The sequence below is a fragment of the Ostrea edulis genome, chromosome 9, assembly GCF_947568905.1.
Source record: "Ostrea edulis chromosome 9, xbOstEdul1.1, whole genome shotgun sequence".
Classification (NCBI taxonomy): Eukaryota; Metazoa; Mollusca; class Bivalvia; order Ostreida; family Ostreidae; genus Ostrea; species Ostrea edulis.
In genome coordinates, this window is record NC_079172.1 from 43,449,855 (window position 1) to 43,464,054 (window position 14,200).

The window sequence follows — 14,200 nt, forward strand, 5'->3', positions numbered from 1 at the left end:
TTTTCTCAGCAACCTATATGCAGAGTATCATTTCTCACTAAGACAACAAATGGTTGCAATATGTATAAAGGCCTATTTTAATGATTAGTATTTTGATGTTTTGTTATGGCTGTGGCATTGTTCAGAAAAAAGATATACAATGAACAAAGCTGCAGATTGGGCATTTGTGTAAATCTGAACAGATGAAATAGTATTGCAATAACCATATTAAAAAATGTTAATTCAAGAAACTACACATTCTTCATTATATACACTGTACTATACAGCAGTATATAACAAACAAATTATTTCTTTTGTGTCAGTAACAAGAGAAATTTCCCTTGTCCCATGGGTGTAATTATCAAGCAATTCAGGAGGCATTTTGCTAACAGAAAAATTGCATTCTGTCAAATTACAGATTAATTAATGAGTTTAGAAGATTTCTGTTACAGCAATCTGATCAAGGAGGTGCTATCTATATCTCTTGCAATCAGGAATTGGGCAGAGGAATCTGGCCTTCTAATTGATCTGTCAAATTTTAGAACAGTTCTAATTGGTAGCCATTACTTTGAAAGTTAATTTGGTATAAAGTTTAAGAATTAATATGATATTGTAAAATATATTTTTATTTTATATCTCAACAACAAGGTGCAGATTGTCATGTCTCACTAAGATGACAGTTTTACAGTCTAAGAATAAACATAATGACTAATGTTTGATGTTTTATTACGCTGTGCATTGTTCTTCATTCCTTAAAATACAATGAGCAAAGCTGCAGATGTGCATTTCTCAAGTCTAACACAACCAGTTGAGAAATATATGATGTATTATTTTTTTCTAATTAATAACTACACCATAGGAGATGCACCAGTGTTTGAAATAACCATTTTTAATCTATATTTATTTATATTGACATCATGCATATTTTACTTTTATACTTGAAGATTTGACAAAGGCAGATGCTGATATATGTATTTTTTGATATGTTGAATAAATCAACCTTTTTGAGTACTCCCATTTATTGTAAGTTGTTTGCTTGGATAAAGGGCTATCTTGCACTTTAATCATTTCATTGAAAACATTTGGGAAAATGTTTTTATATCCTTTTAAAAATCATTAAGCTTACATTATCAATATTTGAAGCAATGTCACATGAGGCCATAAAGTGGGTAAGATTCTTAAAGGAAGGTTGACATTTGGTTCCATGCATACCTATCTCTTCATGGTGATATGTTCATGTTAACAATATGTGACGGGCGTATCATGTGCCGTGGCGGTGCACTTTATTCTGGTTTTAGTGCCTGAGTTCCTGTGACAGAATCATTGTCATTACGGATTTTGTTTTCCATTGTTTATGTTTTTCTGTTTTTAGTACCTGAGTTCCTGTGATGGAATCATTGTCATTACGGATTTTGTTTTCCATTGTTTATGTTTTTCTGTCTTTAGTGCCTGAGTTCCTGTGACAGAATCATTGTCATTACGGATTTTGTTTTCCATTGTTTATGTTTTTCTGTCTTTAGTACTTGAGTTCCTGTGACGGAATCATTGTCATTACGGATTTTGTTTTTCTGTTTTTAGTACCTGAGTTCCTGTGATGGAATCATTGTTATTACGGATGGGGAGATTACGGAGAGGGGGAAACACGAAGAATTGATGCAGCAGGAGGGGGAATACGCCAGCCTCATCAACAGACACTATAAACAGCAGGAAGAAGAGGGGGAGGATCAAAAGGCTGATGGTAGGTGTCAAAAGTTAGATCCAGTTGGCAAGAAGTCATTACAGTATTCTCTATTTCACTTGATTATCAGTACGGTGAATAAGAGGGAATTTTTTAATTCAATTTCATAAGCACACCTATCCCATTGTACGGGTATTTGTAAAAGATTAAACCACCATCATATAAAAGGTGTAGATTTAAGGAAACAAACACTCATATAAAAACCATTCCAAGAAATACATCATTATTCAAACAATAAATGATGTACATTTCTTGTGCATTGATTGCTACCTTCATCACCAACGAAGAAAGACATTTTATTGTTTGTATTTTTATGCAATTCTTGAAACATAAACTAGACTTAAGTACTGAAATATCGTATTATTGACCATTTTGTTACTTAAACAGAACGGGCAATGCACCCTTTGACCTTGATGACGCTCTATATTTGGTAATGATTACGCAGACAGGTGGTACTAAAACAGCGGATTGGACTTGTTTGCAACAATCATGTGTCAATTTCAAAAGAAATATAAGAGAAAAGATTCAGTGCATGTAAATGTTAAAAACCATTCCAATACTCAAGAAATACATCATTATTATTAATTAATGGAATGTACACATTGTATATCATTGTTGGTATAATGAGTTTTTGCTTTAGAATTCTGTTATAAGTAGCCATTACTGAAATATGTAGAATCTGTCGGTGTCATCTACATGTTGTAAACCGTCCATCAGTTAAACTCTTTCCCGGGGTTTTTTCTACATTAAACAGCTTCCCCATGGTGAATATTTTCCCTTCAGAATTTATTTTCCCTTTGAAAATCTTCCTAATTCACCATGATCATCTAGGATTTTATGTAATCCTAGAGGGAAAATACACACACCCATCACTCATACAACACACATATAATTTAGTAATGTAAAACACAAGGATGCAATGAAAGTCATCATCATTTTATGTAAATTCATTTTTGTTCACATGTAATATAGAAATGATAAAAAAAATAAAGATGTCATTATCAATGATTGTGATTGTAGATCCGAGATCACCTGTGAGTTTGAGGGAAAACCCGCTCCTTCAGCACAGCAACAGCAACAATAACCGAAGCAGGACATTCTCTGCCAGATCCTGCGAGTCTGAGTTGTCCGGGACTTCTTACACAGACGTACCGCTATCGGGGAGGGAAAAACCAGGGATGGAAACACAAATGTCCGTCGTTAGCTCTACCCAGGAGGAAAGGACCAATAGTATGTATCGTTTAGTGAGGGCAGGGGCACTAGTTTATAGCTCTACCCAAGAGGAAAGGACCAATAGTATGTATCGTTTAGTGAGGGCAGGGGCACTAGTTTATAAGCTCTACCCAGGAGGAAAGGACCAGTAGTGTGTATCGTTTTGTGATGGCAGGGGCACTAGTTTATAGCTCTACCCAGGAGGAAAGGACCAGTAGTGTGTATCGTTTTGTGATGGCAGGGGCACTAGTTTATAGCTCTACCCAGGAGGAAAGGACCAGTAGTGTGTATCGTTTAGTGAGGGCAGGGACACTAGTTTATAGCTCTACCCAGGAGGAAAGGACCAGTAGTGTGTATTGTTTTGTGATGGCAGGGGCACTAGTTTATAGCTCTACCCAGGAGGAAAGGACCAGTAGTGTGTATTGTTTTGTGATGGCAGGGGCACTAGTTTATAGCTCTACCCAGGAGGAAAGGACCAATAGTATGTATCGTTTAGTGAGGGCATGGGGCATTGGTTAATTGTAAACATGGGTAATATAGATATTTCAAACCTCTTGCATGGGGATTATTTTTGTGGAAACAGAATAACTATGTATATCAGTGCTATATAAGAAGATATATTTTACATGGGGGTGGGGGTAAAAGATGACTAAATATCCCCATCCCGCCACGCATGAACATTGCCACAGTTACAACATTTCAGATGTTCTGCAACCAACCTATCCATCTGTAAATTTATTTTGGTTGCCTTTTCTCTCTCAGAAACTGCAAGTCTATTAGCATTACATATTCATATAATCATCAATAATCTGTGTTTTGATACTGTAAAATTCACAGAGTGATCTGACTTTCCGCATCACCACTCTGTGGTTTTGTGATTCTGTATCCTTACTGCAGTAACTTGATCTGAAGAGTTGGATCACGTCTCGTAGACAGGCGCGGATCATCAGATCACATACTTCACTGCTTCTGTTTACTTTCTGTTTAGGCTAAATAAAATCTTTAATTGTATATTGTTAATACACATATACTTTCTGTAAGTTCAGATTTCACTCAAATCCAAACTTCGATGGATTTTGAAAATTTCATAAGACTTTCTTCACGGTTTTTTCCCTACTCTGGTTGCAGATACTGATGTTTGTTTGTAGTCATCTGATTTTATTAGTGTGTTGTTTATTGTAAAGTTACAGATCAAATTTAAATATATTTTCAACAGGCTTACTTCAGTTGAGTTATGGTCCATGGATTTATACAAATTTTGACTACTGGGTGGGGATATTTTGTGTATATTGTTTAGTTTACTGGTATCCATTTGTTATTGACTACTGGGTGGGGATATTTTGTGTATATTGTTTAGTTTACTGGTATCCATTTGTTATTGACTACTGGGTGGGGATATTTTGTGTATATTGTTTAGTTTCCTGGTATGCATTTGTTATTGACTACTGGGTGGGGATATTTTGTGTATATTGTTTAGTTTCCTGGTATCCATTTGTTATTGACTACTGGGTGGGGATATTTTGTGTATATTGTTTAGTTTACTGGTATCCATTTGTTATTGACTACTGGGTGGGGATATTTTGTGTATATTGTTTAGTTTCCTGGTATGCATTTGTTATTGACTACTGGGTGGGGATATTTTGTATATATTGTTTAGTTTACTGGTATCCATTTGTTATTGACTACTGGGTGGGGATATTTTGTGTATATTGTTTAGTTTACTGGTATCCATTTGTTATTGACTACTGGGTGGGGATATTTTGTGTATATTGTTTAGTTTCCTGGTATGCATTTGTTATTGACTACTGGGTGGGGATATTTTGTGTATATTGTTTAGTTTCCTGGTATGCATTTGTTATTGACTACTGGGTGGGGATATTTTGTGTATATTGTTTAGTTTACTGGTATCCATTTGTTATTGACTGCTGGGTGGGGATATTTTGTGTATATTGTTTAGTTTCCTGGTATGCATTTGTTTGTTGAATGTGTGACACATACTGTATTAGTAGACATTTCTAGCAATAATGCCCGTATATTCCTAAATATACACAAGGATTTTATCATGTTATTTTGTGAGAAGCATCAATTGCAAAATAATATTACTCTCTTTTATTTATTTTTTTTTATTGCTAATACACATGTAAAAGCTCTTAATGAACACAAATCATGTTTTCACGATTGCTTTTTCGATATTTTAAAAGTACTTGCATACAATGTGGAATCCACAGTATGTTTTCTGCAGTCAAGTTCTTAATCCCACAGTTATTAAGAACAATTCAAATGAATTTGCCAGGTAATACAAACTAAAACTTTTCTCTAGGGTATTCTATTTTTATGTATTTAATTTCCCATGGAGCAATGCCAACATGTACTCCATATAAAACAATATGATTTCTGGATATTTCAGAGGGAAGGCTGGTCATAGCAGAAGAGACCAGTAAGGGGAAGGTGACCTTTCACACATACAGATGTTATATGAAGGCAGCTGGAGGGTTCATTGTCTGTGCGTTAGTTATGCTAGTCTACATCGTCAGTGTTGCTGTGTCAACAGGAACAAGTTGGTGGTTGTCATACTGGCTACAGCAGGGTGGAGGGGTGAGTTCTCAGTCTGTATAGTGAGACGGTAATAAAAATCGAGATCAACATTCAAAAAAATATATTCAACAAAGAAACACAACTCTTGCTATAGGTATCAAATTGACAGACAATCTGATCAAAAATTCGGTCCGACTTTTAAAAGGGTCAATGTCGAATTCCTAAAAAATTCTCAAATTAAAAAAAAAAAACCCAAAAAAACCCCCGAAAGACAAAAAAAATGTTTTTAAAAATATGCACAACTCTTGCTATGGGTATCAAGCTGATGGACAATATGATAAAAAAAATTCAGTCCGACTTATAAGAGGGTCAGACTCCATGTCAAATTCCTTTAAAGAACTCTCTGATAAAAGGGTTATTGACGTATATATGGGTTGACTTTTATGCTAGTATTGTGAATAGGGTTATTTTCGCCCCGTGTTATTTTCACCTTTCTACACTTGGGGACAGTTTTGCTCCATTTTAAATTCACTCAGACTTAGTTGTTCTAAAAGAGAGATATGAGAGAAAACAGTTTTGCCCACTCTTAAATTTGCCCAGTGACAACGAGGGTAGAAGGGACGAAAATAAAACGGGGGTGAATGTATTCCTGTATACAGTACCTATATTTGGAACATTTAATTCGTTCTATCCATTTTCTATGTTTTTATTAAACATGGAGAATGAAAATTCCATGTTTTTGTTAAACATGGAGAATGAAAATTCTGTTTTTATCAAACATGGAGAATGAAAATTCTATGGATTTATCAAACATGGAGAATGAAAATTCTATGGATTTATTAAACATGGAGAATGAAAATTCTATGTTTTTGTTTAGACATGGAGAATGAAAATTCTGTTTTTATCAAACATGGAGAATGAAAATTCTATGTTTTTATCAAACATGGAGAATGAAAATTCTATGTTTTTATCAAACATGGCAAATGAAAATTCTAGGATGTTTTTATTAAACATGGGGCACCTTGTTTTTAAGCATTTGTTTTTCCTGTGTTTTACAGTATAGGACATTATACGTCTCTCTGCTCATTGTCACAATCCAAAATTATGATAAATTTAGTGATACTTGTACTATATTATCTAGGTAAGTTGTATGATAAAAATTTGATGAGCAATTATATATGTATATTCTCTGTACACAGAATACCGCACAATATATATGACTGTGTATTTTCTCTGTACACAGAACACCACAGTTGATCTGGGAAACAATGTGACGGTGAAGAGCATGGATATACAGGAACACCCTGACATCAGGTTTTACGCTCTGGTCTACGGAATGGGGGTCATCGCCATGGTGATATTTACACTATTCCGAGCTCTCCTCTTCATGAAGGTATCAGCAGATTGAAAAAATCTCAAATTTACAATTTATTTTAGTATTTTTTAGGCAAGACATGTCTTTAACTTTTAATACATGCAGCTCTAACAACTTATCCTACTCATTTTTAGGTGACGCTTCATGCTTCTAGTAAACTGCATGACAAAAATTTCCTCAAAATTCTTAGATGTCCCATGTCATTTTTTGATTCTACTCCGATTGGAAGGATTGTCAATAGATTTTCCTTTGACATGGATGAAAGCAAGTAGTTTTTTTAAACCTTTATGTCTCGATTACAGTAAGATATTTTCTAGAGGAAGATTTGTGGTGATGTTGAATTATAATGTACTTGGATTCTCGTTTCAGTTGATGTTCGGTTACCCGGCAGTTCTGAAGTGTTCATCATGAATATCCTGATGATAATATTCGCTCTTATTAGTATAGCCTATGTCTCTCCATATTTCCTTATAGCCCTGTTGCCACTTGCCATAGCATTTTTTGGGATAAATTTTGTATTTACTTCTGGTGTTCGTGAATTAAAGAGGATGGATGCCAGAACCCGATCCCCTCTCATCAGCCATATCACTGCCACTGTGCAGGGCATCAATACAATCCATGCCTTTGGCAAATCAACAGAATTTATGGATAGGTAAGTGGACTGAACAGTACAGAAAGGAATAATTTTCAGAATTACATAAAATGTGATGTAATGGAACATTTGTACTTAGAAATTATAGTAGATTGAGTCAAACAATTTTGACTTAGTACATGGAGATATTAAAATTGTACTATTATCTATCCAAATTTTTATTGTAATCTATTAGTGTAAATCCTGGACGCACTATACCACGGGAGCTTACTCTGGTTTCCTCTGTACATAATATTCTGTTTTATAGATTCCACCAGCTGCTGGATTCGAACTCGGTGCCATTCTTCCTCTTCTCGGCCTCTAACCGCTGGCTGGCGATTCGCCTTGACCTTCTCTGTGTGATTGTGGTGGGAGTGGTCGGTCTTCTCGTGATAGTCACCAACATTCCGCCTGCTCTAGCTGGCATGGCCCTCGCATTCTCCGTCCAGGTGATGAGATATCATTTATCTGTTCCTACATATTTAATTAATAGTTCCACTCAAACATTGTCATTTGCCTCTCTGTTCCGTCATATCTAACTAATAGTTCCACTCAAACATGTCATTTACCTATCTGTTCCATCAGTAACTAATAGTTCCACTCAAACATGTCATTTGCCTTTCTGTAAAATGAAAAAAAATTTATTTCAGATGACAGGCTTGTTCCAGTTCACAGTAAGAATGGCGATTGAAACAGAGGCCAGGTTTACTTCTGTTGAACGACTTGCACAGTATGAAAAGGTATTGTATCAATAGGTCAGAATAAATAGAAATATCTAGCTTCTTAAATCCTCATTTTTTAGGAGAATCAAATGTATTTTAGTAAAATTGTCATTGGACATTATTGTTGTAGTTTTCTTCATTGGTTATATTTGGGAAAATCGGAGATGGAAGTGCCGATAACTTTTGGACATGTACTGTACATCAATGATGTACACAATTAAATTGTACAGCTTACTGCAGACATATTAGCTTTATATAGATGAGATCAAGTTTAGCTCATTTTAAAGCTGACTACCATGGTGGAATCATATGATATATATTAGTGCAATTTGGAAAATGGAACTGAAGTTTATAACATGTACATTGAAAGGCATATTAGCGTTGTTCATGAATTAGCAGAATAGAATTCTGTGAAAAATGTTTAGATAAGATTACTGCTAATATAAATAGAGTCACAACTGTTGCATTTATCACAACACATGCCTTTTTTTACATTCTGCAGTACTTTGATATTCTTGTAAATAAATTCTATCACAGGAAGCAGAATCAGAAGCCCCAAACGTCATCAAGAAAAGCCGTCCCCCTGATGATTGGCCACATGAGGGATCTCTAGTGTTTAAGAGTGTCAAACTCCGATACAGGGATAACCTACCTTTGGCTCTGAAGGGAGTGTCATTTGATGTTCTTCCACGAGAGAAGATCGGCATTGTGGGTCGGTCTGGATCAGGTATCACTCTCATCAACTGCGAACCAATTTCCATCTCTGTTAAATATCTGTGATCTTTATAAACAGACTGAGAGAGGTGGTCTTCCAGATTATCTTGATAACAGAATTGTGTATATCACATACTTGTTACAGCATTTATTTTTCTCCACAGGAAAATCCTCCTTGGGCGTGTCTCTGTTTCGTTTGGTTGAGTTAGAGTCTGGGTCCATTAAGATAGACAACCTTGACATTTCCACACTAGGATTACAAGATCTGAGGTCCAAGCTTTCCATTATTCCACAGGACCCAGTTCTTTTCATAGGCACCATAAGGTCTGCTTTATCTTAACAACACTATCGGAAGAATTTAAATTGTCTTTTCTTCAGAAGCTGGAGTGGACAGTAGTTGCTTGAATTTTTGCTTATTTTTATACTTTAACATATTGAACTTAAATTTTTAAATACTTTTATAAACCCGTTGAAGACGGGACGTATTATGGTATGGTGTCGTCCGTCTGTCTGTCTGGACCTTGTGGGCAGGATACAGACCAAACCATAAGCTCCAGGATTTTACAACTCAGTTCATTTGATCACCATGATGAGAGGAAGATGCCTATTGGTTTTCAAGATCAAAGGTCAAGGTCATAGTATCACTTAGTAGGAAACCTAGTAGGAAACCCTTGTGGGCAGGATACAAACCGAACCGTAAGCTCCAATATTACAACTTAGTATATTTGGTCACCATGATGAGAGGAAGATGCCTATTGTTTTTCAAGGTCAGAAGTCAAAGGTCAAGGTCGTAGTATTACTTAGTAGGAAAGCCTTGTAGGCAGGATACAAACCAAACCGTTAACTCCAGAATATTGCAACTTGGTATATTTGATCTTGATGAGAGGAAGATTCCTAATGTTTTTCAAGGTCAGAAGTCAAAGGTCAAGGTTGTAGTATTACTTAGTAGGAAAACCTTGTAGGCAGGATACAAACTGAACCATTAGCTCCAGGATATTGCAACTTGGTACATTTGATCACCATGATGAGAGAAAGATGCCTATTGTATTTCAAGGTTAGAGGTCAAAGGTCAAGGTTGTAGTAGCAGGATGCAGACCGATTCGTTGGGACAAGGTCCATCAAACTTGGTACACAGACATCTCATGCCAAGTGAAAATATTACATAGAGAGTACATGATTTTTCTTGTTTTTACTATGCAAAGAAAGTATGTCACACCCTGATGATTGCTGATACTACTTGAAGCCAAGTTCTACAAATCATGGTGTAAGGAAAACACCCAATATTAACTTTTCACAGGCATATTATGTACTGTTGATGGTACTCTTGTTATACTTTGATATATTGAACTTAAGTTTTACTTATTTTTATACTTTAGTATAATATTGAACTTAAATTTTAACTTATTTTTATAGTTTGATATGTTGAACTTAAATTTTTGCTTATCTTTTATACTTTATTATATTGAACTTAAATTTTTTTTTTACTTATTTTTAATGCTTTAATATTATGAAGTTAATAAAATATTTTAACTTCTTGATAACTGCTGTTCCAATTCTTCTCAAAGTTAGTATGCAGTATGTTTGGGACAAGGGGAACGTGAATTATACATTTCAGGACTCCTGCACCCCTGGGGCCTTAGGGGCAGAGCAAAAACTGCCAAAAATTGACCAATTTTCAAAAATCTTCTCTACATCTGCACATGTGTGAGAAAAAACTAAATGCATAGTGATGCAGAGCAGGTAGTCCTCTACCAAAATTGTAAATTTCATGATCCCCGGGGTAGGGGTTCTGACCCCAGAGTGGGGCCAAACCTAGTCATTATAGGGTTTATGTGTAAAACACTTAAATAACATCTTCTATAGTGCTATTGATACTAAATTGAAACTAAATGGATATTTTTAAAGAGCAGGTAGTCCTTTACCACAATTGTAATTTTGATGATCCCAGGGATATGGGTTTGGTTTCAGGGTGGTGCCAAAATTATTTTAATGATTTAAAGGACTTCTTTAAAGAGACACTACAGCTCATTTTGCGGAAAAATCATGAAATGACAATTTTCCTAGCGCTTTCTCAATTTTTGTTGCATTGTTGAAAGTATGAACTTTGCGAAAATAACACTTATCTAAAGTTAAAAATTATCGTTTTAACGTAAAAATTAATACTTTTTGATGGCCTATGCAAAAAATATCGAGTCTCCTCCTTTCAGTCTTCAGACGCATGCGCATAGACAGTAAACAGTGCAGCATGTCGTCCAGTGAGAGAAAGTGTAGTTGATAGATCTAAAATTTTGACAGATTCTGTGAGAAAAGAGGTGAAAATAGAATGAGATAAAACTCATACGTGAAATAAAATTTACCTTGGTATCAGTTTGACCGTTGGAAAACAAAGAGCTCGGAGAAACCCATGTAACTCAGTGGCGGATCTAGAATTTCCGAAGGGGGTGTGAAAGTCAAAGATTAGCCACAGTAATCGGCCATTCTGGTGCAAAATTTGGATTTTCATTCACAATCTGTGGCGTAAAAAGGGAGGGGGGATCCTGTCCCCCCCTCCCCCCTAAATCTGCCATTGAGACTAGCTGCGAAGACACTACTTTTAAAAGCAAGTGCTATTTTTATCTGAACACGACACGTGTTAGTTGTAAAAACATCGGTCAATGGGAACATGGAAGGATTTCTGTTGAAATAATGATTTATATAATTACTTATTTTAAGGAGCAGGGAATACTTTTATACTTGAAAGGTGAGTGTGGACCCCCTTGAAGGGAAATTTAAATAATTTCCTACACAACACCTTTGCTGTCATTCAAAACCACGTGATGTAAATAAGCATTCAAAAGTCCGAGTCAGAATGAAGAAACCTTTGAATTCCGAACGATCTTCAAAGCGCAGTTGAGGGTAAATTGATGCATCCCAATTGTTCAAAATTGTCAGTATCGATATGAATTTTATCATTTTATCAATGCATGTTTTAAAAAACACTTTATTAAAATGTGGAAAATGAGCTGTAGTGTCTCTTTAAGTTTGCTGATACTGTATAAAATCTAAAGGCATAGTTAGGAATAGCAGAAAAGGATGTAGAAAAAAATGAATTTCGCAACCCCAGGGTTTTGACTATAGGATGGGTCCAAATTAGTGATATCGTTTAATGTTAATACATATATTATATAAAGCCTTTCATCAGTGTATGCACTTTTGAGGGCATTGAAGTTTAAAGAACATATATTGTTTTATATTGTTGCTGAATATTAGAACTTAGCTTATATATTCAGCACAGGAAATTTTTTCTAGATTTCATTGCCCTTGGAACTAGTGATACTTTTAACTAGTATTCAGGTGACTGATAAGGCCTGTGGGCCTCTTGTTACTGTTAAGCATGTTTCAGATCCTCTGTCCTTTAATTTGTTGATTACATTGATATACTGTACACAGGCAGACTTGACATTTCCCATTGTAGGTACAACTTGGATCCTTTTGGTGAATATAACGATGCAGCATTGTGGTCAGCGATAGAAAAATGTCATATAAAAGAGACAGTGAGTATTCAGACATTGTCGGAAGGGGGGGGGGGTGGGGGCTTATTGTAGGGACATAAACATGATGAAATATTGTGTTTTCTAGACGGTGACCAATCTGAGAAATGACACCACTCATTACAGATACATGTATTGTTTACTTGTAATGATCTTCTTGAAGGAGTTTGTGGTGCAGATGAATATATTTAGATCATAGGAAGTTTACCTGTTATACAGTATAAATTTCACAAGGGACGGTGAGACATCTAATATACATCTTTCCTATTTTTCTTGAATTTATAGATTACTTCCCTTGAACATCAGCTAGATTCCCAGGTTATAGAGAATGGAGAGAATTTCTCTGTAGGAGAGAGGCAGCTAATTTGTCTGGCCAGAGCTCTATTACGGCACAGTAAAGTATGTTTGTCGTTTCTCTTACGGCTCAGTAAAGTATGTTTGTCATTTCTCTTACGACACAGTAAAGTATGTTTGTTGTTTGTTGTTTCTCTTACGACACAGTAAAATATGTTTGTTGTTTCTCTTACGACACAGTAAAGTATGTTTGTCATTTCTCTTACGACACAGTAAAGTATGTTTGTTGTTTCTCTTACGGCTCAGTAAAATATGTTTGTTGTTTCTCTTACGGCACAGTAAAGTATGTTTGTTGTTTCTATTACGACACAGTAAAGTATGTTTGTTGTTTGTTGTTTCTATTACGACTCTGTAAAGTATGTTTGTCGTTTCTCTTACGGCACAGTAAAGTATGTTTGTCGTTTCTCATACGGCTCAGTAAAATATGTTTGTTGTTTCTCTTACGGCACAGTAAAGTATGTTTGTCGTTTCTCTTACGGCACAGTAAAGTATGTTTGTTTCACTAATCCAGTGTAATCTGTTGTATCAGAAAATCTTTTGGAATTTTACATAAACATTATATATACAGTTGAAATTCGATATCTCAAATTCCGTGGCTATGTTGAAGTGAGTTTTAAGTCCCAACTATATTTTCTTTATTGTATTTTAACCTTGGTATCTCAAATTTTCTGATATCTCAAAGTTTTTTCTCGGTCCCCTCAGGTTCGAGATAATGCTTGACTGTGTTGGAATGAAATTGAGGGACATAAGTTACACAAGCACATCTGTTATTTTGTTTCTTTCATGTTTCTCAATGATGACCTTGTTTCATGATTTCAGATTTTGATGCTGGATGAAGCTACTGCTGCCATAGATACAGAGACGGATGCTTTGGTGCAGACGACAATCAAGGAGGCTTTTTCTGACTGCACAATGCTGATCATAGCTCACAGACTGAATACTGTGTTATCCTGCAGTCGTATCCTCGTAATGGAGGAAGGAAAGGTTTGTAATGTTATAGAGAGGAGACTAGCTAACATCAGTACATGTATGTGCTATCTACATAAACACTAGCTAGCATCAATATTGACATCAATATGTGCTACATAAACACTAGCTAACATCAATATGTGCTATCTTCATAAACACTAGCTAACATCAATATGTGATATCTTCATAAACACTAGCTAACATCAATATGTGCTACATAAACACTAGCTAACATCAGTATGTGCTATCTTCATAAACACTAGCTAACATCAATATGTGCTATCTTTATAAACACACATTTGAGTTGCCCAGTCTGATTCCATCCCTGATTTTGACATGAATGTTGGCTTTGAAGTCCTTCAAGGCAGGCCTGCCCCGAACAAGAATTATCGTGTTTGCCCGTCCAAACTGTCTTATTATTAGCAGGAAATGAAAGCCAGA

At 35.5% G+C, this 14,200-nt stretch overlaps 1 protein-coding gene across 2 annotated transcripts in view; it reads left to right on the forward strand.

Moving 5' to 3' along the window:
- The window catches only part of LOC125657783 (ATP-binding cassette sub-family C member 5-like), a 56,217-nt gene that overhangs the window by 37,707 nt on the left and 4,310 nt on the right, over positions 1–14,200 (forward strand). For both annotated transcript variants that reach the window (XM_056149315.1, XM_056149314.1), the window contains 13 exons: positions 1,558–1,717; positions 2,738–2,947; positions 5,337–5,524; positions 6,708–6,857; positions 6,974–7,103; positions 7,209–7,491; positions 7,739–7,919; positions 8,121–8,210; positions 8,730–8,919; positions 9,071–9,230; positions 12,361–12,439; positions 12,722–12,835; positions 13,610–13,774. In XM_056149315.1, coding sequence (XP_056005290.1) covers positions 1,558–1,717; positions 2,738–2,947; positions 5,337–5,524; positions 6,708–6,857; positions 6,974–7,103; positions 7,209–7,491; positions 7,739–7,919; positions 8,121–8,210; positions 8,730–8,919; positions 9,071–9,230; positions 12,361–12,439; positions 12,722–12,835; positions 13,610–13,774 — 2,100 coding nt within the window. The remainder of the gene's footprint in view (positions 1–1,557; positions 1,718–2,737; positions 2,948–5,336; positions 5,525–6,707; positions 6,858–6,973; positions 7,104–7,208; positions 7,492–7,738; positions 7,920–8,120; positions 8,211–8,729; positions 8,920–9,070; positions 9,231–12,360; positions 12,440–12,721; positions 12,836–13,609; positions 13,775–14,200) is intronic.